The 27,871-nt window shown below is 40.7% G+C and overlaps 2 protein-coding genes across 2 annotated transcripts in view; one reads left to right on the top strand and one right to left on the bottom strand.

The window, feature by feature from the left end:
• The first annotated feature begins 4,047 nt into the window (after positions 1 to 4,047).
• On the top strand, positions 4,048 to 8,714 carry TAF11 (TATA-box binding protein associated factor 11). Its single transcript, XM_056844626.1, is given in 6 exon segments — positions 4,048 to 4,083; positions 4,086 to 4,235; positions 5,532 to 5,680; positions 6,297 to 6,384; positions 6,630 to 6,726; positions 8,559 to 8,714. Coding segments are annotated over 6 exon segments (651 nt in total). The 3' UTR covers positions 8,690 to 8,714.
• A 4,432-nt stretch (positions 8,715 to 13,146) lies between these two features.
• BLTP3A (bridge-like lipid transfer protein family member 3A) overlaps positions 13,147 to 27,871 on the bottom strand; it is a 55,830-nt gene continuing 41,105 nt past the window's right edge. The window contains exons 11-21 of the mRNA XM_056845226.1: positions 27,115 to 27,269; positions 25,938 to 26,079; positions 23,802 to 23,995; positions 21,589 to 23,108; positions 20,389 to 20,585; positions 18,924 to 19,075; positions 18,674 to 18,824; positions 16,831 to 17,096; positions 15,097 to 15,205; positions 14,689 to 14,804; positions 13,147 to 13,325 (exon numbers count right to left, since the gene is read on the bottom strand). Coding sequence (XP_056701204.1) covers positions 13,200 to 13,325; positions 14,689 to 14,804; positions 15,097 to 15,205; positions 16,831 to 17,096; positions 18,674 to 18,824; positions 18,924 to 19,075; positions 20,389 to 20,585; positions 21,589 to 23,108; positions 23,802 to 23,995; positions 25,938 to 26,079; positions 27,115 to 27,269 — 3,128 coding nt within the window. The 3' untranslated portion in view covers positions 13,147 to 13,199. The remainder of the gene's footprint in view (positions 13,326 to 14,688; positions 14,805 to 15,096; positions 15,206 to 16,830; positions 17,097 to 18,673; positions 18,825 to 18,923; positions 19,076 to 20,388; positions 20,586 to 21,588; positions 23,109 to 23,801; positions 23,996 to 25,937; positions 26,080 to 27,114; positions 27,270 to 27,871) is intronic.

Here is a 27,871-nt window from a genome sequence, read left to right as displayed (position 1 = left end):
AAGAATTCCACTCTTCATCCCGACACACACAGAAAACTATGCAAGACTGAAGCACAACCACCACGATTATATGGACTACCTAAAATTCATAAGGATTCCGTTCCACTCCGACCCATCGTGAGTGCCATTGGTTCCCCAACATATGAATTAGCTAAATATTTGACCACCCTCCTACAGGACCACATTGGAAAAACCACTTCTTACATCAAAGATTCAACTCACTTCATCAACAAAATCAGTCCGTTAAGACTCAATCCAAAGGATATATTAATCAGTTTTGATGTTGTATCCCTCTTTACCAAGGTTCCAGTTAAAGACACAATCTCATTGATTAACCAGATTTTTCCAGAAGATATAACAGCCTTATTTCACCATTGTTTGACAACAAGTTATTTCCTATGGGATCAAGAATTTTATGAACAGATTGATGGAGTAGCTATGGGAAGTCCACTCAGTCCAGTAATAGCAAACTTTTACATGGAATATTTCGAAAAGACAGCATTAGAATCAGCACCTTACAAACCTACAGTCTGGTTCAGGTTCGTAGATGATACATTTACCATTTGGAGCCATGGTGAAGAAAAATTAATGGACTTTCTAAACCATCTTAATAATATCCATCCAAACATTCAGTTTACCATGGAAAAGGAAATTGAGGGTAAACTCCCATTTCTTGATACCCTTGTCATCCGTAAATCAAACCTTCAGTTAGGTCACAAGGTCTACCGGAAACCAACTCACACAGATCGCTACTTACACAAAAACTCCAACCACCACCCCCGACAGAAAAGAGGAATAATCAAAACATTAATGGACCGTGCAAGACGGATCTGTGAACCACAGTTTCTCAAGGAAGAAACTAACCATCTAAATCACGCACTGCTAGCAAACGGCTACTCCAAGAATGAAATCAGAAGGGCCATTGAACCAAACAAAAATCAGAAAACTCAAGAAAAACAGTCTCCCATAGGAAAGGTTTTCTTGCCATTTATTAAAGGAGTCACTGATAGGATGGAGAAACTTTTGAAAAAACATAACCTACAAACAGTGTTTAAACCCACCAAGAAAATACAACAAATGCTACGATCAGCAAAAGACAAAAGAGACCCCCTCACCTCTGCAGGAGTATATCGTATACCTTGCAGCTGTGGAGAAGTTTACATCGGGACCACAAAACGCAGCATACAAACAAGGATAAAAGAACATGAAAGATACTGCAGACTTGGCCAACCTGAGAAATCAGCAGTGGCTGAACATGGACTGACACAAACAGGACACAGGGTCTTATTCCAAGACACTGAAAGACTGGACAATTCTACCAACTATTTTGTCAGATTGCACAGAGAAGCCATTGAAATTCATAAACATCAGCACAACTTTAACAGAAAAGAGGAGAGTTTAAGAATGAATAAGGCTTGGCTTCCTGCCTTGAAAAACCTCCAGACAAAGACAACATTCAACAATAGCCATACAGATTAGCTTTGGATTACACACATTAACAGATCACTTCAGGATACAATGGTTCCATATTAACATACCATACCCTCATTAGCACATTATCTTGATACTTACAGGACAATACTTTTGCAGGACAATACTCAGCTCAAACCCAACCCCTTTCTGACTATATATTACTCTTCCTACACCCTTGACACTGAGAGACACTGTCCTTCAGTGTTACTACTCTGAAGATGCCTGCCACAGTTGCTGGCAAAACGTCAGGAAAGAAAATTCCAAGACCACGGTTACACAGCCCGGATAACCTACAAGAACCAATGAACTCTGACCGTGAAAGCCTTCGACAAAACTTCTATTCATTGAACTTCTTGAAACTTAGTGCTTAATAGGTAAAAGGTTGATTCTGTGTACATAGGTTTGCAAAGGAACAATGGGATTAAAGTCTTTTTTCTCAACTCTACATTTATTTTACATTTTACTGTGAAGAGGCATGTTATCACTGCAGATACAAATTCACAGTTTTGAGAACTGCAAAACCAAGTGCCTGTGATAATATCTTCTAAATGGAAAAATTGCCCTAAATAATCTTACAGAAATCTCTGGAAGAGCATGACATTGTGAATGGATTAATGGAACTAATTAAAAAAAAAATTAAACATTGCATGAATATACAGTCTTATGCTACATAATCCTTACTCCACGATGAATAACCTTTGGACTACAATGTATCTTAAATAGAAAGCTATCTTTAGATAGATTTTTACTCAAAAAGAATTTTATTTTAAAAAATCCAATTTAAATTTTAAAAATCTGTTTTTTTTGTTTTTTTTAATCACTGATTTTTATCCACTCTAGTTCTAAGCAGTTCTACTCAGAATCCTATTTGCAACTATTCAGTGGAAAGGATTCTTAAGATTGCTCTGATAGTCTGCTCCTGTTTGGAAAGTCTTGGTGACTTGGAAATGCTGGAGTGCATGGTGGAGTTGGTATCAGGTACCTTAGGCCCTGTAGGAAGAAGGTGATAACAAAGACAGCTTCCACTGTGAATGTTAAAGACCAGTGGTCAAGCAAATGTCTAACACCAAGTGGAATACACAGCCTTTTAAAGAACTCGTGTATTTCATTTGGTGTTAGTCATCTGACTGACCCCTAATTTTAATATTCACAATAAAAGGTGTCATTGAATTCCACCCAGTACCTCCACCCTAAATCTGTAGGTCTTGCCAAACAAGAAGCAGACAAAAAGTCCTTAAGAAGTTCATGGCCTGAAAAAACATCTCCCAGCCTCCTTTTAACTCAAAAACTTATATACTCTTTTGTGTCATTTTGGTTGATCTTAATAGACACTACGTAGATTTTGGTGTGTGTTTTTTTAGCTATGCTAGTCACTAGGGGCCCCAAGATAAAGATTCCCTCTGAATTCTCTCTCATATTCATAAGAACACACACAAGATGCTTGATTAGAAAAGATACACTGCTGTTATTACCAGTGGCTCATTGTCTTGGCTCTCTGACTTCCTGATATGCTATAAAGTTTAGCTCAATGAAGATGTCAACCCAGTGTGCAGCTGCTGTGAAAAAGGCAAATTCCACGGTGGCCATAATTAGACAAGGGACAGAGAATAAAACTGCTGCTATCTTACTGTCCTTGTACAAACCTATGGTGAGACCAGACTTGGAATACTGTGTACAGTTCTGGTCACCACACCTAAAAAAAGGATATTGCAGCGCTTGAGAAGGTGCAGAAAAGAGCAACCAAAATGATCAGGGGGCTAGAGCAACTGCCCTATGGGGAGTGGTTAAAACACTTAGGGCTGTTTAGCTTGGAAAGAAGGCAGTTAAGGGGAGATATGATATGGAGAGAATGGGCAGGGAGAAGCTTTTCCTCTCATAATACTAGGACATGGGGTCATCTGCTGAAGCTGGAGGGTGAGAGATTCAAAACAGATAAAAGGAAATATTTCTTATATGCATAGTAAAATTGTGGAACTCCCTGCCTCAGGATGTGGTGATGGCTGCCAACTTGGAAGGCTTTAAGAGGGGAGTGGACATGTTCACGGAGGAGAGGGGTATACATGGCTACTAGTAAAAACGGATACTATTCTCTCCAGAGGAGCATGCCTGTTACATTAGGTGCTGTGGAACAGAGGCAGGATGGTGCTGCTGCAGTCGTCTTGTTTGGGGGCTTCCTAGAGGCACCTGGTTGGCCACTGTGTGAACAGACTGCTGGACTTGATGGCCCTTGGTCTGATCCAGCAGGGCCTTTCTTAAGTTCTTATGTTCTACTGGTACCGCTAATTCCCCCCTCTCAGAAGCCTGTGCCCAATATATGCACGCGATGACTGGTTTAAAATGATGTGGATGTGTGCATTTTGAAAGAGCCACCGTCTCCTTTGTTAGTATTCAGTAAAATAAAAACAAAACTCGGTCAAATAGCGGGAGCACCCCTTGTCCAATGGCTATGATCCTTGCCTGCCATCCTCAGTGTTTTCGCTATTCACAACACGTATCTCACCTCTCCTGCTGTTGGCGTGAAACGTTGTCATGGAAACGCAGCGGCCGAGGGCGGCGGAAGAAGCCTGCTTGGTGATGTCATCAGAGCCCGACCGAGTCTGTTCTTTCTGGGCAACATGGCGGAAGCAGCCGAATCTCAGAGAGAAGATGCTGCTCTTCCTTCGTCTTCTCTCTCTGCACCCGCTGAGCTTTCTGTTGTGGAAGTGGCCGCGGGGCAGGAGAAGGAGCTTGTGGAGGTTAAGGCGGAGGTGCAGCCTGTAGAGGTGGGTCGGGAAAACGGGAGCGCGCGATACGTTGGACTCCGCTCATTAAGCTACTTATTCCTCCAGCTGTCTTTGGCTTGTTCCTCGGGGGAGGGGGGAATAAAGGTTGATGGGTTGTACTGGTAAGTAACACATGCTAAGTTCCTACTCTGAAGTGGCGTAGGTCCCCTCCCGTGGCGCTCCAAATGCCCGTTTATCAGGGGCAGTCGGGGGCTGGGGGAAATAAACCACCATCTTTGTCTTTTTCGGGATGCCTTTTAAGTCTTTGGTTAGTGGGCACGCACCTTCCTACCCTTCGCTAAACCCCTGGAAGTTGAATCTCCAACGAATGAGGATGACGTGTGTCTCCACATATGTAAGTGGTGGTGGAAAGAGCTGTCTTATGGCGACCCCCATAGGGTTTTCAAGGCAAGAGCTATTTAGAGGTGGTTTGTCATTGTCTGCCTCTATGCAGGAACCCTGGACCTATTTGGTGGTGTCCCATCCAAATACTAACCAGGGCTGACCTGCCTAGCTTTTGAGATTTGACAAGATTGTGCTAGTTTGGGTCATGCAGGTCAGGACTACATATGTAAGTGCATGTGCTATCATATATATTACTAGTGCGATGTTTTCCTTTCCTTTTCTCCACTTATCCAGATGCTAAATGTTGCTGCTTGTAAGTTGTATTGTTCCTATTCTTTAGTAAGTGTGACCAGATCTACTGTGTAAAGTTAACCATTTGATTAAGCAGATACTTGTTTTTAAGGAAACCTTCACTGCCCCTTTACTGACACCCTGCTTCAGAAACTAATGCAATAAAGGGTATTACAGAATAAATAATTAAATTAATATAGCAGGGGAAGTATATTTAGCATTGCATAAGGAGAAGAGGTAACTGAGGCTTTTGTATCTTTGATATAAGAATAGGGATGTGAAAAGTAAGTCATAGTAATCTGTAAATGGAGGATGTATTGATGTCTTTGTTTTCTTACACATATACATACTGGCAGTGGATAGCATATATCTACATCTGGAAAGGGACATATACAAAAGTGCCAAAATGGAGAGCAGGAACAAATGTTAAACAATGTGGACATATACAAAAGTGCCAAAATGGAGAGCAGGAACAAATGTTAAACAATGGTCAACAATTTAACTGCTTCCTTTACAAGTTTATTTTGTTTTTTTAAAGTGCAAGCCATAGTAAGAGAGTGATCTAACATTAAATTACTGTTTTAACAAGTATATTAAACAATCACTAATACATGAGATGTGTAATAGATACACAATTGTTGGGTAAATCCTTTTTACTAGATCAAAAGCAAAGAAGCTGCAGAATTGGTCCTTGGAGAGCTGGAGGAATCGACATCACAGGCCTGTGCAGCCAAGAAAATAAAAATAGAGATAAAGGATAAAAAAGAGAAAAAGAACAAAGTAGATGAAGATGAAATTCAAAAAATGCAGTAAGTTTTTCCAATCACATGGCAGATCATTTTCATTAGTGCTAAATGACTTGTCAGGAAGTTGCAAAGCATTACAGGTAATCACTGTAGTCAAATATTATATAAAATACTGCAGTTTACAGTTTGTGAGAACCAGTGTGATTTAGTCATTAACATGTTGGATGAGGATCTGGGAGACCCAGGTTCAAAACCCACTCTGGCAGGGAAGCTTGCTGGGTGAGCTTAGGCCAGTCACATACACATGGTGTAACCTACCTCAGAGAGTTGTTATGATAAAATTAAAGAGGTGAGAATGTTGTAAACTACCATGGGTCACCATTGGCAAGAGGAGTGGGGTATAAAATGATGTAAATAAATTTTAGCTAGTGCAGGAGCTACACAGCTATTCTCCATTTCATGTTTGTTTTAATTGTGAGTGTTCTAAATCAAGTTGCATTAAATAAAATCCTACTATTAAAGTTAACTATCAAGTGGCACTGCATTGCGTTACTCCTCTTCTGATCACTTGCTAGTGTCATAACATTGTCTTTCCCCAAATGTTGACTCTACCAGACATGTATTTCTGTAGCTTTAAAATGCTTTTAATGTGAACATGTATAATCCTGGTTTATTCTAGAATATTAGTTTCTTCTTTTTCTGAAGAACAACTGAATCGTTATGAGATGTATCGCCGATCAGCTTTTCCTAAGGCTGCTATTAAAAGGGTAAGGTTCCAGTTCTATATAAACAGATTAATCTGTTGCAAGGTGTCTTGGTGATGATATATGAATATGCAGAGTACTTTCATAAGACAACCTGTATATTTTCAATTTCAGTCTTTCATAAAGCACACTGAAGTTTCTGCAATCATTAACATCATAGTTATTTCACAGCCGTGTTTCCTGATTAGAGCAATAAGAACTTGCATCAGCAGACCAAAAGTTGAACCTCTTTAATCATCTTTTCTCAGCTGATTCAATCAATCACCGGAACCTCTGTTTCTCAGAATGTGGTCATTGCTATGTCAGGAATTTCCAAAGTCTTTGTTGGGGAAGTGGTAGAAGAAGGTAAGCACAAGAAGATTATTTCAGAATGGAATAAAACTCAGAATACTTCTTAAAGCTATACAACAGTATGAAATTAAGGTGGCTATCATTTACCTGTGATGGCAGCTTGTTGTTCATTAGGTTTTATGCAATATTTATAAAGAATATATATTCACACTAACCCCATTCAGTCTGTGAATCTCCAAGCACAGCCTCCTTTATATATTCAGATTTTATTTTATTTGAAACATTTCTATGCCACCTTTCCACACAAATAGGGTCCCTAAGGTGGCGAACATTGATGCATTAAAATATTTAAAACAGCATTCAAAATGTACATGTAAAATATTTCACAATGCAGTAAAAACATACAGATATGCAAAAACAGCACAACTAGAGAGAAGAGCCAATAAGAGTTTACTGGAAGTATGCCAAACAAGACAAAAATCTTTACCTGCTGGCAGAAGACAATGACAGAGGGAGATAGAAGAAATTCCCTGGGTGGGGAGTTCCAGCCCTGACCTGGGCAGCCTAGACTAGTCTGATCTCAGAAGCTAAGCAGGGTTGGCCCTGGTCAGTATTTGGATGGGAGACCACCAAGGCATTCCAGGGTTGCTACACAGAGTCAGGCAATGGCAGACCAGCTCTGAGCATCTCTTGCCTTAAGTCGGCTGCAACTTGATGGCAAAAAAAGGGAGTTCCAAAGTTTTGGTGCCATGACTGAGAAGGCCCTTTCTAGGGTTGCCACCTATCTAGCCTCAGATGGTGGGGGCACCTGAAGCAAGAGCTCTGAAGATGACCAGAGTGGATGGATAGGTTCGTATAGGAGAAAGTGGTCCTTAAAGTGTGCTGTCCCCAAACTATATAGGGCTTTAATTGAATTGGGTCCAGAAGCAAATTGGGACCCAGTACAGCTGGAAAAAGACTGAGGTAATATGTTCAAGGTACCTAAAACAAGATTGCAGCCTGTTGTGTATGCTCACGAGAAACAAGTTGCTTACCTGTAATTGTGCTTTGAGTGGTCGCCTGTTCATTCACGTTGATGGGCTTTGCACATAGCCAGATCTCAGAAACTTCAAGAGCAACAAAATAGGCATGGAAAATTGCCATCTACTGATGGTCACAACCACTGTTTGCACTGCCCGGGCCAAGAGCACAACACTGTGACTTGTAAACACTGTCTCAAGTTTACATGGCAGGCTCACAGAAATTGACCTCCTCACCTTTGACTCTTGCTCTGGGAATGGGCACGCTACAAATTTCCAAGGTTGAGCCCTGTGGAAGCATAAAGCCCATCACTGGTGCACAGGGACCACAAAGTAATTTGTAGTTAACTTAAAAGAAATCTTGTCCAGTTCATCTGAATTAATCACAGTGATAAATTGTGTGTGAAATCCTGATGAGGAGTCAATAAATAGGTTGAAAATAGGTGTCTGTTGATTTTTCCCCTTGAAGTGGAGGATATATTGCTTCAGGAATGCATTTATTAATGTTTAGTAAGTTGGATAGCATATAAATTTCAACGGCACACATCTTAAACTTTCACTTTTGGTTGCCCAGCTCACAAAAGTCAGGTAAACTGTTTCTGTCTTTGAGTCTTAGGTGTAAGTTACAATGATGCATGTAAGCAATTAAGAGAAAGGGGATATATACGGGACTTATGTCATTTCTATAGGCTCACGTACATTATGACTAGCTGACAGAATGGCAAGACCTGTAGAGACAACTTAATTGCCTCTACTAATTTATAATGCAGGTTTGTAGAAATAAGGCTGATTTTGTAGCCATCTGTGCATTTTAGCTATACTGAACTTAAACTGCTACAAAGGCTTACTTTTGTTTGGTTTGTCCAGCACTAGATGTATGTGAGAAGTGGGGAGAATCACCACCTCTACAGCCAAAACACATGCGGGAGGCAGTCAGACGTCTGAAGACACGAGGACAAATCCCCAACTCAAAATATAAAAAAATTCTCTTTCATTGAAGAGGCAGTAGAATGGTGAACTTTCAACTTGAAGTAGACAATTTTTTCTGATGGCTTAAAGCCTCTAAAATGTATCATATTTAAGGTCCCTCTGGTAAGAATAAGCTGTTTCTGAAATCATGGACCACTGACGACCAGCAATTCTGCAGGTTGTTTGGACTGAACATATAAGCATTTTGTAAGTATGTGAACGGAAGTCTTAAACACTGCTGTGATAAGGTTATGCCAGCCTCATGGAACTTTTTTTTCCTTTTAAGATTCCTTGTAAGGGGATAAATACAACTAAACAAGAAATGTATTACTGGTGGGAAATGATTAAAAAAAACTCAATAAAGGAACTGTTTAAATTTTGTCTCAGCACAAATGTTTGAGTTAGCATTGAGTCTTGCCTTATAAAACCCATGGTTGTATGACATATTACAAATTCTATTTGCTAAACTCCTCAGTGTTTTGAAAGTGACAAGGGCTGTCAGTAGCAGCTCCTTACTACCAGTGTAGAACTGCATAAAATAGGCACGACAGTGCAGAATTAAGTTTCTCCTGTTTTGTTAGATATTTCAGCGCTTTTGAATAGCAATTTGTTCAAAAGAATCAGTCTCTTTAAGCATTCGTAAAAAGTAGTTTTCACTTGGGTATGCACTGAGTTCAGAGCAAGTAACTTCTAGTGGTCAAAATGTTTGACATATATCAGTCACTTCATGTTACCCGATTTTAGGGGTGGCAGCAGCAGCAACAAAAGGTATAAGCAACATCTACTTTGCCACCATCCTCCCTGAGTTGTAGTTTAAACACCGACAAAAAGTAAAATCAATATCCAAAATCTGAAGCTAGAAAATTTAATTTACAGAAATAAATATATATATACACACACAAGCATATAGATGTTAGTCAGTTTAATTTATAACTTTTAAAAAGTGGTTCACAGAACCAATACAACAATGAAAGGAAATTATATGTTGCAACATAAAAACAATCCAATACTGTCTAAGGCTTAGATGCAAGTCTTGTACCATGTGCTCTGCCTATACTCACTGCGTTCCTGGTTATAAAAACCACAAGAAAATAGTCAACCATTCGAGAAACAGGAACTATCTTCTCAGTATACCAGTTGCAGAGGTAAATAAGGAATAATTTCACCTTTTTTAAGATCAAGTATACCAGTGAAAAAAGGAAGTGTTTAACAACCTCATAGTAGATTATTATTTAAACATATCCTTAAATTGTACTTTAGAGTGATGTTAGCTCTCAGCAGAGGGGAAGCATCTGGACAGCACCCACCACAGTAACTGATAAGCAAGGCCTCAGGACTGTCGGTCCAAAGAAGCCACATCATACCCTTCTGCTACCACTGTGTGTCTACTTTTTGCCTTTTAAGTTGAATTAGTACTGCAAATCATTCAAATGCAGAAACTGAAAGCATGAGGCACAGGTGTAGTTCACATGCTGCAATTTGCAGTGGGATTTTTTTTTTCAGCATTCAAGAAAAACAGAAAACAAGGGGACTAGTATCAAATCTGACTGAAGGCTAAGACCATCTTGCCTCATTTATTTCAACAACCAGAAAAGGAGCATATACAGCCTTAGTTAATTAAAGTTAAATATCAACTGTGTTTAGGAAAAAGATGTGTCATTATGTGGTATACCTAAACTAGCTATTTGCTTGCCAAGTTTACAGAAAGCTTATGATTACACACAAGAATTAAATCAGTGATGCTTTTCTTAGTGCCATTTCTTAATAGCAACTTTACTTATCAGCCCCATAAGGAAAGGTTTCCAGTTTTTAGAAACAGTTCTGTTCATGAGGTGAGATTGCGTCTTCACATAAGAGCCAACTGCAAAACACTTTATTCTTTTGGTAGCGTTTTTCTGATACTAACTTAAAGAGGGCACCCTATTGGAGCATTTTCCAATATGGAGAATGATTCACGTATGTTCTAGCAAGCACAAGGCTTGGGTTTGAGGAAGAGATGCTCGGGGGTGGGGAGGAACTAAGTGACAGCAGCAGTTCATTGCACAGAAAATAAACCAGCAGAAACCACAACACATATAGCCTTCTATGCAGAAATAAATCATTCTGAATTAATGCAAGTGACAATAGCGCAGCACAATTGCAAAACATTTGTTAGTTCAATGTGCCTGCACTAGCCTCAAGGGCTAGCAAATTGTGAGGCAGCTGAAGAGGTTTTCTTTTTCTCCTTTCAGAACACATTGTTTCAGCTGCTTTCTGAGATTCACATAGCAAAGGTCACAGTGACTGCTCCAAAGGAGTTAGATGACAGCAGACGTCAGAGACAGACAATTGCATTCTACAGCATTGCCCTTTGGCAACAAACCATTTTTACAAGTACAAATACAATGCTGGCAGTCCATTGATAGTTAAGGTTGATAATTTAAAACAAAATAATCACCTGCTAGGCTATTACCTGTAATAATTATCATTCCCATGTTTCACTATTTTATGAGCAACTTATCAATCAATGCCCTCTGATTTTGAAGGAGCATTATATAACAACTGCATATTCATACTATTGTGGGACTGTTATATTATGCACATCTTTTTTCAAAATCCAGACCTGTACATTCACAGTTTACTTTTGAGACTCACCAACATATTATGCTGTATGCATAATCAAATAAGCACAATAGTATATACTTCCTTCCTAAAGGTAAAGTGCTTGCAGTTTAAAAAAAAAAGTTTAGAAGTCCCCCTGATCCTTCAGACCAACGTGTATCAACCTAAGGAGTGAGCTTTTAAAGACACCTAAATTATCTCTCCAATCTAAGTCACAATATTTTAAAACTGCATAATAATCAAATTAGGCCCATAATTGTAGCTACTGTCTCTTTTTAACAGGGAAGCACTATTTCAATCCAGGAAGAAGCCTTTGGGTAAAGATCAGTTGCACTGAGAGTGGGGGGAAGATTGCCAGCTCATTTTTGCTGCCACAGTGGAGCACATGTGTTTCTTGACCATTTGTTTTGAATCCACAAAACACTGGATTAGTGTTTTCAAAAAAACACAATACGCATTTGGAAAAGCTGAACCCAAACAAAGTTAAAATGTATTAAACTCCAACAAAGGCTTGTATTACTGTCAAGTGATGAGGATGGCCTTACAGCAGAGTGTATTAGTTGCAATTAAGTTTGCATTGCCTGACCAAAGGATTACCAGCTTTTTTCACATCCTTATCTCCTCAGTGTCTTTCATGTGGACATAAGGGTAGGGAAGGAATAATCTTGTCCTAATTTACAGGATTGCATTAAAGGAAGGAATCTGTGGAATTTTTTAATGAACATTTTCTTTTCTCCTAGTCTTTTCTTCCCTCTGTGCCGATTTCCTTATATCTCATTTGTTAAAATTGTGAGGAAAAAATCCTCTTTTGGATTGACAGTTTTATGGAAGCACCAAAGAAAATGAGCAGTGGCTTAGCATTTCTATACACAACTGCTGTGTCATACATTTTAGAGAATCGTGCAAGTAGCTACGTAAGTCAAAGCAAAAAATAAAGTTTTGAGTATTCAGCAGTATTAAGATAATGCAAAGAAATGTATGCTAGAATTAATCTGGGTTATTGAAAATTGAAAGATGTTGTTTATGATTCATCATTTAGCAGATGAGTCTCCAAGTATAATGCTTCGACCAGAGGGGATGTACAGAATTCAGTTCCTCTGTGCCACCCCCACTCCTCTCATTTAAGGAGATAAGATTACCTGTGTATTATAATGCAGAGAGTGGGGGTAGGCAGGAGTTTTGTCCAATAGGCAGCTTCTCATCAAGCTACATCCAATACAGTTCACTGTGCTGCAACAAGGCAATAATGGAGGCAGTAGACAGTATCTACACACTGTTGTCTCCTCTACTCAGATAACAAAGTGATGTTGGAAAACAGCTTAATAGGAAACGGGCCACCCAAAGTCTCTTTTCCACACCATAACACATAACAACTGTTTCCCTGCCACCTCTTTCCTGTAGTAGGATTGTTTCTCGTCTGCATTGTACTATGATTTCAAGGTTCTGCACCAAAGTTCCAAGACATTTATTTTCTGTGGCAAACAAGGCTACAGGCAGGTAGTCTGACCTTATTGCTTTGATGTATGGCAATGATGTCCCCAACACTGCCAGCAACCTCTGGCACCAATGAAGGAGGAAGTAGATCTATGGTAGTTTATTAGTAGTTTGTCAGCACCACTTCCAAGACGACTTGGACAAAGGAGAAACTTAAATCTTCCTTGTTTGGCTTGGCTACTTTTACATTTAACACTGCTTTGTATTACCTCAACAGGTGTATGGCTACAAAACCAACTTTCCGGCTTATCTACTCTTACTTGTTTACTTGTTGCCCCTGGAGTCCCATCTCTCATAATGACATGTTGTTTCTGTTCCTCAAGGCAGCAAATCTGGTCTGAAGTTGCCCTAGTTAGGCATTATGTAACAAGCAAGTTTTTTTTTTTTTTGATGCTGGTGGTAATCTCTGGTTGCCCTGAGCATCTGTAGCCCAGGCCACTGCTGTCAAAGTTGGAAGAGAGGATCATATTTCCTAATTTCCTGTAGTAGATGCTCCTTGTCCATATTAGCTTCTGCTAGGGCATTTTTGGTAACCTGTAACTCTCTCTCCAAAGCTGGCACTTCTTTTAGCTACAAAAGACAAAAGAGAGGTTATTTGCCTAAATGTAAGGTGCAATTTGAAATATGAGGCATTACATGTACAACATGCACTGACAGTGTAAGGCACTGATGTATACTCAAGTTATTCCCCAACTTGGCTGGTGCGTCCAAGGATTTTATGCAGTAATGAAAGAAGTTCTGTTTAAGTGGAAAATATTTGGATTCAACATGTGCGTGTCAGATTAAAAATACAAATCACAAGGGTTTTTTAAACCTTATATTTGTAGAAGGTGTGGTGGGAGGAAAACTAGGGGCTATTCACTAGAAAGAAACTATGTTGCTATTAGACACTATTATCTAAATTCAGAAATTATGAGCCAGGTTGTATGTAGAACAATCCCTGGTTTTTCTGTTCAGCTATTTTTTCATTCCTATACAAAAGTATATGATAAAGCTCAATTTGTACAAAGAACCAAAACGTGCCTAAAGCCACAGAAACGTACTCTGTAGTAGATGACAGCCCCTGCAATGGACAAAGCACAGCTTAAGCAAGCCAGAGATCTGTACAGAGGCTCTTAGTTCACCACTGTCTTGGGAATCCTGCTTATCTCTGTTCATTTCTACATTACAATAAATTCCCAAGGTGTGTTGCTCAGTGCCACAAGTGACCAAGGATAGTAGTTCTTCTACTGTCTCACAACAACACATCTCACAGAAAACAGAAGGGACAGGATTAGGCATCATTCTGCATGATCTCAACATGCTCACAAAGGCAGCCTCAAAGATTCTCTCTTTGCCTAGCCGCAGATCCCAAATCAGTACCTCTTAGTAATTAATCGACACTTTTAGACACAAAGGATCTTTCTGAATTAACATTCCTGCTAACCTAGACTCATATTAAAAAATCTTGACTGAAATGTTCTCCATTCACAATGCTGTATTTGAGGCCTCCATTTGCATTGCCCTTGCTTCTGAAAACAAATAGGGCAACTGATGCCAAAGAATCAACAAAGACAACACTCATATGTCTATATAAACAGAGGTATGGGGTTTATATTTATGTCTCTACTCTTTTTCTTTTTGTGGTAGGGAAACTACCTATACTTTGTCGAAGGCTTTCACAGAGAGTTCATTGGTTCTTGTAGGTTATCCGGGCTGTGTGACCGTGGTCTTGGTATTTTCTTTCCTGACGTTTCGCCAGCAGCTGTGGCAGGCATCTTCAGAGGAGTAACAGTGTCCTTCAGTGTTACTCCTCTGAAGATGCCTGCCACAGCTGCTGGCGAAACGTCAGGAAAGAAAATACCAAGACCATGGTCACACAGCCCGGATAACCTACAAGAACCAATACTTATACTTTGTTACTTATACTTTGTTACAAGGTACTATGGCATACCTGTAGTTCATCATCTGTTGCTGTTGGCACTACAGAGATTTTCTCTACTGGAATCCGTTGTTTCTTAAGATGTTTCTTGGGACTTCTCTGCACAGATGATCCTTTCTCCTTTGCAGCTGGAAAGTAATGTAGAAATCACATGAATGATGATACTTATACCATGGAGGTCCTTTTAGAGTATTCTCGCAGACTGGACACCTAAGGATAAGGGAAGGGAATAGCTGGACAGCAATATCCACCAGTACCTATGATCTACTCCCCTTCTTCATCATCTGATGCTTCACTTCTGTCATACTAATGATACACTGGCTTTAACAGCAGAAAAAGGTAACACACACTAGAGGTTTTTAGTTATTTTATCTGAAGCCTCTTCCAGGCCACTGACATGGAATGTCCTATGGCCCTTACCTGTTATAAAGAACACTCCATCATCATTACAGCAAACAACAATGTGATCTGCTACAAGAATTATAGGGGCAGGACCAGGAGAAGTAGAATACACTCGAGGACTGTCATCCTGCAAGACAAATAATATTAGCTTGGCTACAGAAAAAGTTTTCTATCCCAAATTCTTACACTGTTGCCAGTGTTTCTACATTCCATGCCATTAAACAGGAAACAGTTGTGAGAGCAGAGGTCTCGATCCAATTTGTGGATAGGATCTAAAGTGACTGAAGAATGTATACAATGTGCTTCCATAAGCAGGGTGAAAGGTGAAATGCAGGTTTTCCTTTCTCAGATCTGCTCCTCATGGAATACCACAACAAAGAATCCCCTGACTTTGGGGGGCAGTTTTTTTAGAGTCTGCCACTACAAGGAGAAGGCTAAAGAGTCCCTGTTTATAGAACTCTGGATCCAAGTCCTTATTTTTTATCCTGCCCCTTCAAGCCTCAAAATGGCTGTCAAAAAGTAACATATTTACTCAAAACATTACATATAAAGCCATGGATAGTGAGGTCAGCAACAAGAAAAAGTGTGTACGTCTTTACGCTATGGAACTGAGGTTAATTCACTATAGTACTGAAAAAAATCTGCCTTTCTATTGATCTACTCACTGTTCAGCATTATTTACATAGCCAGTGGAAATAGCTATGGAAGATAAGTAGATTTCCACCAATAATCCTCTACACTCCACGCCCCCCCCAAATTCTCCCACACAATGGGAATTCCAAAGGCAGGAAATAAGGATTCATGAATACCATCATTCTCAGGAATTACTCTCAAGGTGTTTGTCTAAATTCTGCAAATATTAATTCTCTGATCAGGTATACAATATGTTATCTTCACAGGGGTGGGCAAAGGATTGGAAATCTGCAGGAAATGGTAACAAAAAAATCTTGCCATAGTTTGGTGAGTATTCAAAAACCCAAGATGGGCTGTCTTTGAACAAGCTTATCAGTGGCCAAGATTCCTGATTTCTACATGAGATGCATATCCTGTTCCCCAGGCCAAGAGTCCCTTTTACCATGAAGGTGCTTCTAAACAGCAGCTTCTTGAAAGCACCAACAAAAAAGTAATACAGAAAGTACCTCAAAGAGTAATACAGAAAGTACCTCAAAAGCCTTCAATTTGCAAGATCTGAGCAAGGCTGTCAAAGATAGGACATTTTGGAGGACTTTCATTCATAGGGTCGCCATGAGTCGGAAGCGACTTGACTGCACTTAACACACACACACCTCAAAGAAGAGCACAGGGATTTGCTGGTGCTGCCAACAGCTTAGTATTACCACTGTTATGCCATCCACACTGATATTAGAGTTGGATCTGTGTTGATTCAAGAATGCTGTCTTAAATTGCACTTGGTATTGGTAACTCTTCAATCAAAAAGCACCCTTAGACTTTATGCATCTCCACTCCAGTTGTTGCTCAAAATTCCAAATTGTGTGAAAACACAGATCTTAATACCGAGAACACTTGGGTTCCTTGGCACGGAACAGACATCCCAACTTCTTATGGAGAAGGAAAGGCAAAACTAATATTTTGATGTATTTTACAATTTTATCAGTGATAGAGCACAGGTGGCAGAATTCCTTGGACATCAAAAAGAGAGAAGATTTTGAACTCCTGTCTGTGAGCCTTCTTGAGCAGATCTTTGGAGAGGCACCAAATACATGAATAATAAATAACAGCACAAACACTCACTTTCAGTGTGATTTTGGCATCCATAATTTCAATCTTCAGGGGAATAACTTCAGGAATCACCTCATCCTCAAGGAAGGGCCCAAGTCTAGTAAGAGTAGATATCAGCAGTTCTTTATGATAGCTATGGATCATCATGTGGAAAAATCCATTTCGGACAGCCAGGGGTGAATGTACTGCGGCGCTCGGTCCTATTTCAAATCGTAAACACATCTCAGGTCGAGTTTGATTGGTTTCTTTTGTTGCAGGCCTCTTCAGGTTTGGATCACCTGAAAGCATAAAAGTGATTGTCATGGGGAAACCACGGTAGTATTTATCTAGTAATATTTACCTTTGGGTTGCTAAAGCTTTTGAAAAAATGTGCTAATTACATTAGCTACAGAAAATAAAATTACTGTTTAGTTACACCAAGAAGAGTGATTGCAAGTCCATTCTCAACCAGTTTTCAAGATAGAAAATTACACCAAACTTGGTACTTCTAGAGAGAGTCATAGAATACAGACCCAAGCAGTTTATTCTGCTGCTTTGAGCGATCTTATTTCAATATGACATTTGTATGTACTTGATTAGCAATATTATTAAGCTTTATTTATACAAAGAGAAACATGCATTCATGAAGGCAATATTAAACCTCATTCATCAGCAAAACTGATTTTTAACTAGGGCTTTCTTTCTGACAAAGAAGTTTCAATTACCCATTCAATTTCCATCCTATTTTACATTCTGCCCTCTAATGGGCAACAGATGTACAACGGAAGAAAAGTGTCAGAATTAAGTGCAGCTTATACCTTCCCTTCTAAAAAGGTAAATTAACTGGAGATTTCCATTGCTAAAATAATCTAGCCCAAGGGTCTGAAGACTCAAGGGATGCAGAGAGAACGGCGCCGTGTAAGAATCTTCACTGCCACGGAGTTCACACATGAACATGCCACTCTAAAATCTAGCAAGGTCTGCTTTCCATGAAGCACCCATAATGTAAACCTAGGGATTGCATACTATACTGAAACTGCAAGATTGTGTATGACATAAGGCTTGGGCACACATACATCCCCATACAGGCAAGGAACATCTACTGTACTGACACAAATGAGGTATGTCTGGAGTTGTGAATTAGGCTCTTCCCTTTTCCGCATATAACACTAGTGTTTAAAGAATGGCTGGTTCCCTCATGGGAAGGGAGTGTTGTGTTGGATTTCCAGTTTAATTTTGTTCCTTTTGCCATACTGCTTCATTCAGTACCACAATAATACTAACGTTTCTGAACAGCCATAAAGAGTTGGTTTTTATACCCCGATTTTCTCTACCGAAAGGAGTCTCAAACCAGCGTAAAATCACTTTCCCTTCCTCACAACAGGCACCTTGTGAGGTAGGTGGGGTAGAGAGAGTTCAGAGAGAACTGTGACTTGCCCAAGGTCACCCAGCAGGCTTCAGGTGTAGGAGTGGGGAATCAAACCCGTCTTCACATGAGTGAAGACTGCCTCTAGTCAAAACGAATCTCAGCATAATACTTATTAGAAATTATTTACCATCTTTCTTCAGCCTTTTTTTGGCCCCTTTACTACATTAATTCTGCCTTTTGCTTGTGTTTCTACACATTAACACAGGCACATACCTGCTTTTGGTGGGCAGGAGTACTAAAATGCTGAATACTATTTCCATATCTGTGGGATTTCATTTGTGTGTATGAATTACAGAACCTAGAATTCAAATTATCTACCTGTATCATAGTGTTAGATTTCCTCTGAACACAGAGCAAAATCAAGGGAATGGTTGCATGAGTAGTTCTCTACATGTGTATCAGAGATGCTGAAACAGTAAACAATAGCTCTATTGGCCAATAACATACCTGCATAGTCACCCTGTAGATAGTGCCGCATTCTTATATTTCCCAGTTGTTCAGGAGTTACCTCCATAACCTGAAGGGCAAGTGCCATATCTTCTCCCTTTGTCTCTATCACACCGTTTACTTCAATCATTTTCAGAATCAAAACTGATACCTAAAACAGGAACACAGAACAATTGATCATTGCAACACAGCTGGTCTCTTAAACTGCCCACTGAGAAAAAAAGGAAACAGGAAGGGGGCTGAATCTAACCAGCTGAGGGTTGGAGTCATCTCCACTTTGAGAAGCTGAACTGTTGATATATGTTGATTCTCTCTCCTCATCTGCCACTGGGCTTGTTCTGTTGTCTGCATCATCAAGAATCTGAGGAAGGTGTCCTGGGATAAGAGGAACCAGACTGGACTCTAAAGAAGAACCAAGAGCATTGGTTCTACCTTTGATTTCACAAGTTTTGGTCTCCACTTCTTGTACAACAGCACAAATATGACTGTCAGACTCCTGGAATATGCACTCATTACATACCTTGACCTGAATCTAAGAACACCACTTTTTTTTTTTTTGCAGCACTGAGAAATTTGTTTTGAGCATGGACATTGAAATTCTAACATGAATTCCCCAGAGCTGAAGCATTTTTATCCCACGCCTTCTACCTTGCCCATCACTAGAGTATTTTCAGTATATAGTTATTAATATTATAAAAAGTACAAGCAGATGATGCTTCTGTGGAATGTAGGCATACTGTAAGCTCCCATAATTGCCAATGATGTGCATAACTGAAAGCATACTATACAAATATAAAAAACAGTAGCTCCCATTACACATTTCTTGACTTGAGCAAAGGACACTTATACTACTTAGGTGGCCATCAAAATGTATAAAAGATAATAATTAGATGACTGACAGAGCAATTCTAAGAAGGGTAGAAGAACAGTAGGTTTTTATACCCCACTTTTCTCTACCTTAAGGATTCTCAAAGCAGCTTACAATCATATCCCCTTCCTCTCCCTACAACAGGCACCTTGTGAGATAGGCTGAGATAGTTCAGAGAAAACTGTGACTAGCCCAAGGTCACCCAGCAGGCTTCATGTGGATGAGTGGGGGATCAAACTGGGTTATCCAGGTCTGCCAGTCTTACCCTCTATACCACAGTGGCTCTCTCTTGGGGGGGGGGAACAAATGGGCTCAGGGAGCTGACTGATCCATATGCTAGTGTATCTCAGAGATACACCGGTGCAAGGGCCACCTATGCTGGCGCAGGCCCCCAACACCACTGCACCACTCTTGGTCAGCATCTTGAGCTGCTTGGGGCCTTGTGTGCATGGCTGCAGCAGAGGGGGGGAGGGCACTTGATTTTTCATTTTAATGGGTGCCTCTGTCAGGGAGCATTTCTGGGCTGAAAGGGCTCAGGAAGCTGACTGACTCTGGCCACACCCCCAGAACTACCCAATGTCATGCCAGCACAGAGCCCTGTGCCTGCATTGCACTAGCGTGCAGCCACCACAGAGTCCTGCCCCAAGGACCGAGGAGTGGACTCTTTGCCAACCTCTGTCAGCGCCCACCAAGAAGATCTTGGCCCATGTTGCAGATGCTCGTGTTTGTGTTTTTCTATTCAGCAAGTGGAGATTCAACAGGGTGAGCTCGGGCTCCAACCGCTGATCCCCTGTGCCACACTGAGCCCTGGCAGCAGAACAAGCCTGCCCTTGGAAGTTCTGATTACCTGCATCCATAAGCATCACAAAACCATCACTGCCATCACTGTCCACCGACAGCCTATCTTCAGGACCACTGCCATCAAGTGAGCTGGTATCAATGGAATGCTGGGAAGCAGTCCTCTTCATGGAGAAGAATCGCATTCGGTTGCCACTGCCTCCCGCTGGAGTCAATGACCCCTCTTCAGCCTTAGGTGTTGGATCCCTACCAACAAGCCAAGTCAAAGATGTTTGGTATTAATTGACTGTGCCAAGATTCAGAATTGTAACAGTAAAATGCCCTTCATTGTGATGAGTGGTATGTGGAGGAAGAGCCTGTATAATGACCGTGACCTTGGGAATTTGCACATTTGCATGTGCTTTGTATACAGAAACATACTGCAGCCTCTAAGGTTCTCTCTCAATTAAAGGCTAGGCCATCCACTGTCAGGAGTGCTGAATAAGCTTTGTCCTCACTGAAACCTTGCACATTATCCTCTTGTGCAGTACTTTATTGGCACCAATTCATTTATATGGGAGGAAGTAATGAGATGTACTTGGGGACACCAGTGGGTTAGACTCTAATCTTGTCTTCTGCTCCAGAGACACCAAGGCCAAGTTGTTCCTCTCTCAGTTGTACCCCAGACTGCCATATATTACTTTGTTTCATAGAATTCAATGGGAGCTATTAAGAGCCAGCCTCTATCTACACAGTCTACCCAGTTGTCTCCATATTCCTACCAAGGGTTTTGGTTTGTGGTTTGACAAAACTAGATGGATTGACTTTTATATCTACTGACCGTGTGGAGAAAAAACATCCATTTACCTTCATACCACTCATGAAAAGTGCTACTTATGCCCTAAAGTTGCTATGGAAGAAACAGCCAAAATAGCTGTCTCAAAAGAGAGAGCCTGTCCCACAAGGAGCCAACAGCCAAGCAGAGAACTGAAAGTATTTTGCAGTAAATTGTGCAATAGTGATATCATCCTACTATTTTGGAATAAAAAGTGACAAGACTTTAAGATCTTTGAGTTCAACACCAATAAAATGATGGATTTAACTAGTATTTAACCAGCTTTCCCATAAAGTAATTCTCTATACTGAAAAGCAAAGTCAGTGTGAAGACTGAAGGAGAAGTCCCACCTTCTGTGTCATAGAGACCATAGATATGGCAGTCAACCAGCTACCTCTGCATCTTTGGTGAAGCCAGGTTATACCAGTTACTCACTTGGTTTGGGGAAGGAACAGCATTTTCTGCATAGTGGAAGCCATCTTTTCCCTGCTCAGGCTGAAAGCATCTTTTGTCATAGACATGGCTTCTTTGGTGAGGTCCATAGTCACATGCAAGGCTTCCTTGGTGGCATCCTTTGTTATATGCAGTGCACTTGATAATTCCATCTCCATGTTCTTCAAAGGGATCAGTTCTTCTTGCCCATTGAGGGAGACCTGTATGCCACCTAAAGGATCTACAATTGGAGATGGGCTGGAAGCAAGAAGATGAGCAGTATGAGAAAGGCTACCAAGATCACCTGGTCTCTCTGCACCAAGGATTTCTTCAGCTTCATGTGCTTCTTCTACAGGGCCTCTTTCTCCAGTTGCTTGGCTGAGGAACTCTTCTCCTCCCAATGACCTATCACTCTGCAATTTCAGTATTCCATCCTGCAACGCACTGGTATTTGGGTTTTCAATTCCACTGTCTTCTAGTACTTTCACGGGGCTGTAGTCTCCTTTCTCAGAGCTACTATCAGATTTGAGCTCCTTTTCTTCAGCGGCCAGCCCCTCCTTGCTTTCTGAAGGTGAGAGTTCAGATTCTATTAGACTTGTAGTATCAGAGTCTGCTGATCTAGGTTCAAATGTAGTATCTGCAGTCGGGGGCATTAGCAATGCCACCTCAGCACTATTGAACATGACACCAATACAAGTGGTTATGGAATCTAGAGGCGACCCTATTACTTCCTGAGTGTCTTGGGTCAATTGTTCTTGAAAAGCCTGCAGAACTTCCTTCATCCTAAGTAGCATCAAATACTGGTAGTGATTGACTCGCACCTTCACATGTGCACTTGAGTAAAGAAGCACATGAACATCAGCAGAGACTTCAACATCTTTATCATTTTCTTCACCATTAACACCACTCTCTTCCAAGACCTCCTTCACCTCTGGAGTGACAAAGACACTCTTCAAATCCTGTTCAGTCTTTGATCTTTGGCAGAACTGTTCCTCTCTGGAAAAGTCCTGATGTTTGACATGATTACTAAAGGTAGCAGAAGGCTTCACTTTAACCTGCAGCTTTGGTGTCTGGGCCTTTTCCCACCTCTTCGGGAGACAAGCCCACACACAGAGTGGGAAAGGGTTGATAAAGCTCAGGGATTTGCCTTTTGAACTCTTGGTTCCCTCAAAGTCCAGGGAGATCTGGGTGAAATTAACTGACCAAAGGTCTTCAGAAGCTGAAGACTTTCTAAGAGTACGGTGAAATTTCGCATGCTTTTGAGCCTTGGTGTCCACTTGGAATGCATGGCGTAAGAAGAGGGTGTGGAGGAGGCTGAAGTTATCCTGAAATTTAGGAAACTGAGTGTAGCTGGAATGGAAGAATTCTGAAGCAGCGAATCTACGAAACAGGTTCTGGAGGGCCAAACAACTGCAGTGAGGAGCATGTCGTGTGTTGGTGGCTGTCATCTCTGGTGTGCGAATGGAGAGACAGTGGGGACGGTCTTGGTGGTCGACTACTTTCTTCTCAACTGGGATGTTCAGCTGAAGCAATTAGAGAAAGGGGGAGAAGAAAAGAATGAACAAACAAATGATCCATTGTATTATTCACTTGAAAACAAAATAGTTATCATTTATTTTGGGCTTTTAGTGTAGAAGATGCTTTCTAGAACTTACTACTAGCTCATTCTCAAAACAACCATGTGGGGATAGGGCATTAATGTTACTCATGGGAACAGTATGATAACTGTGGTTTGCCAAAGGCTACAGAATAATATTATGGATAAACAGAGAACTAACCCAGGCTTTCTAAGTTTAACACCCTATCCAACAAGAACACTTTAATTTACAATACATAAAAGAAGAAAAGCTTGTTGCCTTTCAAAGGCCTCTTCTGTGAACTATTTGTTTAATGAGAAGCTAGTTGTCACACACTTCTGTTTGTAGTTATCTTACCTGGTTTTGAGTGAATGAACACTGATGGAACTGCATCAATAATAATGACATATATCACGTTACAGAGCTATCAGTACCTTCCTCTCAAACAAGGAACATTGATGAGTGCCCCAGTATGGTACTGGAGAAAGTTGTAAATCTTCTACAGGTTACATGGAAAGGGATCAAAAGCATAATGGAGTCTTTCAGGAAAGGCAAAAAAAAATTAATTGTCCCTCCCCCCTGCAAAGTGAGTGCCACTTTGCCCTGTCCAGTTCAAAGCAGAACAGAAAACAGAGATACCTTCAGTCTGAAGCCATCCAGTCTGACATCAATGTGCTCATCCTGCTTGCCAGAGTTCTCCAGCTCGTAAATAGCTTTGAAATGCTGTAGGCTGCGATAGAGATCAAGGCAGAACAAATTCACCCAAAGCATGCTCACTGTGTCCAAGGTGAAAATCAAACCATTCAGCTGCAGGTACAGGTTTGGGCATGGGACTGGAGAGGAGAAAAGTGCAGGTTAGCATTCCATTGGTTTGGGTTACACTGGTTGAGGGAGAAAATGATGGTGTTCTGGTTAGACAGAATGCAAGAGCTACACTTGTGTAAAAACACACAGAATCTAGCTCAGTATCTTGCATCTCACACTGACCAATGCTGGATATGTTTGACAGCTCTATCAAGGAATCAGTTATTATGCTCCATTTGTTTCAAGTTTGCAGCTGTCAGAGGGGTTCCAGATATCTTTGAGAATGCTGATCACATTGACTTATGATTGTAATTCATTTGCCAGTTCCAGTCTGAAATTTTAAATAACATTTCATGGCATACCGCCACAGTAATTATTAAATCACCCATATGTACATTAGGTTAATCATAAAAAACATGCAGTATTTTTTGGTTTGTTTCTTAGTCTTATTCATTTCATGAAATGCTTAATTAGTCCTTCTATTTCAAGGGAGGGATCCCTATTTATTTTAGCTGAACCCATTATGAATCAACCCCAAGAAACAGGACTACACTGTGGGACTACACTAGCAGGGGCTGGTTAAGTTCTCAGTGCCTCCCATTGAACTCTAGCAGACTACAATTGCATTCAGAATTCTTAAATTAACTGTAGTTAATTTAAATCATGGGTTACTGAACTAACAAGCGTGAGTGCAGCAGATGACTAAAACTAACCAGTCTCTGCTCGCAAGTCCTAGTTTGCCTGCTGCCAGTAAGAGACAACCACAGCAAGACTTTTTATTTTTATTTTTGCTGCACCTTTGTGTTGAAGGATGGGAGCAGGGGTCAGTGCTACTGAAGAAGCCAGGATTCCTGCATCAGCATGTAACAGCTATCCAGAATTACTACTGGTTAGGTTTCATGAACTGGGATGTAACTCCAGTCAAGTAGCCCAGTTTGCGGCCCTGTCTAGAATTTGGACAAGAAATTAAACTGCATTCTAATCAAATCATGGTTTATAAACTGTGGTAGAATGTGACATCTGAAATGTAGCCATTGTATGTGGGGAAATTTAGGACACAGGTGAGAGGATGCAGGAGTTGCCAGGTACTGTGTTTAACTGAGAGCAGGGGGTAGCTTGACACTTGTAGAGCAATGGGAAGTAGGTTGCCAATTTTTACTATTATCCCACCAACCAGAAGATGGGTTGAAGGAGGATTAAAGGAGAGGTGGCATTGCTTCATTGGCCCTCCATCCTCCTGCCCCTCCACCTCAGCAACATTCTCAATGATGGAAGGAAAGGTGGGAAGTAGGAAGGTAGAGCTGGAGAAATACAGGAGACACAATGGAGTGCAGGTGAAGAGAAGGATGCAGAAAGGATTAGAACTTTCCACAGTTCCACTCCTTGCCTTTATAATACTGTACTATCTACGCCAGTTTGAATCCAAACAATTCTGCAGGAATTAAGCTCTACAACACCCATTGTGAAGTAAGAAAAACAAAGTTCAAATATTGTACTGAAAATTGTGCAAAGACAAGTAGTAGACACCCAGGAATAGAAGCTGGTATTCTTAAACTCATATTCAGCACAAAGAAAGAAGAAATGGATCCTGTATTGCTGAGATCACTCTTCTCAAACATAAGAAAGCCACCTGCTCTAACACATCCTAGTAATCATTTTTCTTAAGAACTGCCTTCTCAGTCTCCATTTCTCCTTCTCTCCTGGCTGTATGTTATTTTCTGTTTTTTTTCTCCAAAGGACAGAAGTGACTTCCTCAACAGGAAAAGAAGTGCAAGGAAGTTTCTTTGGCTTCTGGAGATCCAACTATAGTGGGAAGCCCATTGCCCTTGCAGGTCTACCTGGAGCAAATTTCCAAATCCAAAGAAAGATGCAAAGACAGACAGACAGACAGACAGACAGACAGACAGACAGACAGACAGAAATAGCTGTAGAGCACTGATCGAGAAACCCAAGCAGATGCTGGATGGTTACCTGGAAAGTCTGGATTATCTGGGAAGTAGTATTCTGTGAACTCCATATGAATTGCTGAGATTTGGTCAGGAAGACCCAACAATTTTCTCCTACATGAAAGCAGGGTTGAGGGTTTCTTACCATGCTGTCCAGCTGTGGAAACCTGAGGAAGATTTAGTTGTGTTATGAACCCACAGCCAGAAACGTCATCATAGATAGCATCATAACAATCCATGTTTTATGATTTAAACTAGAGGAACTGCAAAACTCCATAATTAATGCACTTGATTAGTGTAAAATATGAAAGACTTAAGTACTCAGAAGCAGAACAACACTTTGCCATGAAAAAGCTGATAAAAAACAACAACCACTATTGATCAGCAAGGAATTTCTCTTAAAGCTGAGTAACTATCTAAGCAAAAATAATGTTAAATATTGATAACAAAAGCTGCAGTGTAGAATGAAACTTTGAGCCTACTTTGAGCCACAGAACAACATTTATGATGAGTGTAGCTAAGACCAAATGTCTTGGCCACTTCTACTTTAAAATTCAGAAATAAGTCAGTGAGTGTTTAAATCTACTCTTTAGTTTATAAGGCAGAAACAATAACAAAGGGATGATATGCAGCAAGTACCCAGTGAACATTAGCTGCAGGGTTCTTCTTCTCACTCGTGCACTAGATCTCTCTCAAATGTTTTCAAACACTAGGTTGCATCCAGCAATACTTGGACACAAATGTCACGGATATTTGGATGTTTGTTCCCCTCCCTTTATGACACCAGAAAAGCTGATTCCCAGGTGGTGGGACTCACAGTGACTAATAGTCCAGTGGGGGGGGGGGTCACTGAGAAGAAAGGTGAAATCACCCTCTCCTCCTCCTGTCAATGCAGCACCACTGAAGGATGAGACAGGAACACAATTTTGTCCCCTTCCCCCTTGACAGTGCAGCTCCCAATCCATGAGGTTATTAGCCTAAGTGAGTCCCACAATGCCATAAATCAACTTTCCTGGAGTTAGCTGGGACTGCTGGAGGGAGGGAAGCACAGGAAAGATCCATGGCCATCAGTGCCTCCTGCTGACGGACTGCTGGATTCCACCCAATATAACTGGATGTAATAATTCTTAACAGGGCAAGGCAATGGAAACAGTATTTAGACATGTTACACTCACCTCCACCTATGACTTTTTAAAACTTACCTGATGAATATCCAAATCCTCTACTCGGATAACTATACAGCTGGATCGGAGTCTATTCCATGCAGGTTGCTGGAGCGCAATTGCAGTAGGAGGCAGTGCTCTCACTGGAGTTACACCTTTCTCTGGAGAGCATTTTTGGGAACTAGGAGTACTGTCTTAAAGACATGTTTAAACACCATCAGAATATAGAACTCCATCAAACAGCCATTATACACTAAAACAAGTCTATAGTCATCATGCTCTCTTTTCCTTTCGCTCACATGTGTGTGCACACACACATACAAGACACTGACTCCAAAGAAGAAGACATTTATGGAAGAAGTGTAATACATTCTCAGAAAAAAACAGAGTAAGTGAATGTTGTTATTTTTAAAATACAGATAGTTTGGTTTTCATGCAAATCCTGACCTCAGCTCCAGAAACATGGGCATTGATTTTTACAGTTCAGTGGCAAGGTTCTACAAATTTTGGCTCACAAGAAGCAAGTATTCATGGTCACCACTGACCCATGCACAGCCAGAGTATTTAAAGGAGGAACAGGGCCTTTTCTTTCACCTTGCACTGGGTTCCAGCAAGGTAAAGGAGCAAGCCCCTCACACTCCTTCCCCAACACATTCGCAGGGGCTATAGGTGCTAAATGTCCAAAGCCCTAATTTCACATTAGGTGATGTAGAACAGATCATATTATGAATTTCAGAATTTTCCACAAAAGAATGCTTATTCACACAAATCATAATTCTGTTAGGAATTGCTAGAT

Source organism: Euleptes europaea, chromosome 2 (assembly GCF_029931775.1).
Source record: "Euleptes europaea isolate rEulEur1 chromosome 2, rEulEur1.hap1, whole genome shotgun sequence".
Lineage (NCBI taxonomy): Eukaryota > Metazoa > Chordata > Lepidosauria > Squamata > Sphaerodactylidae > Euleptes > Euleptes europaea.
Note: the sequence above shows the minus strand (reverse complement) of the source record. Positions and strands in the feature narration are given on the sequence as shown.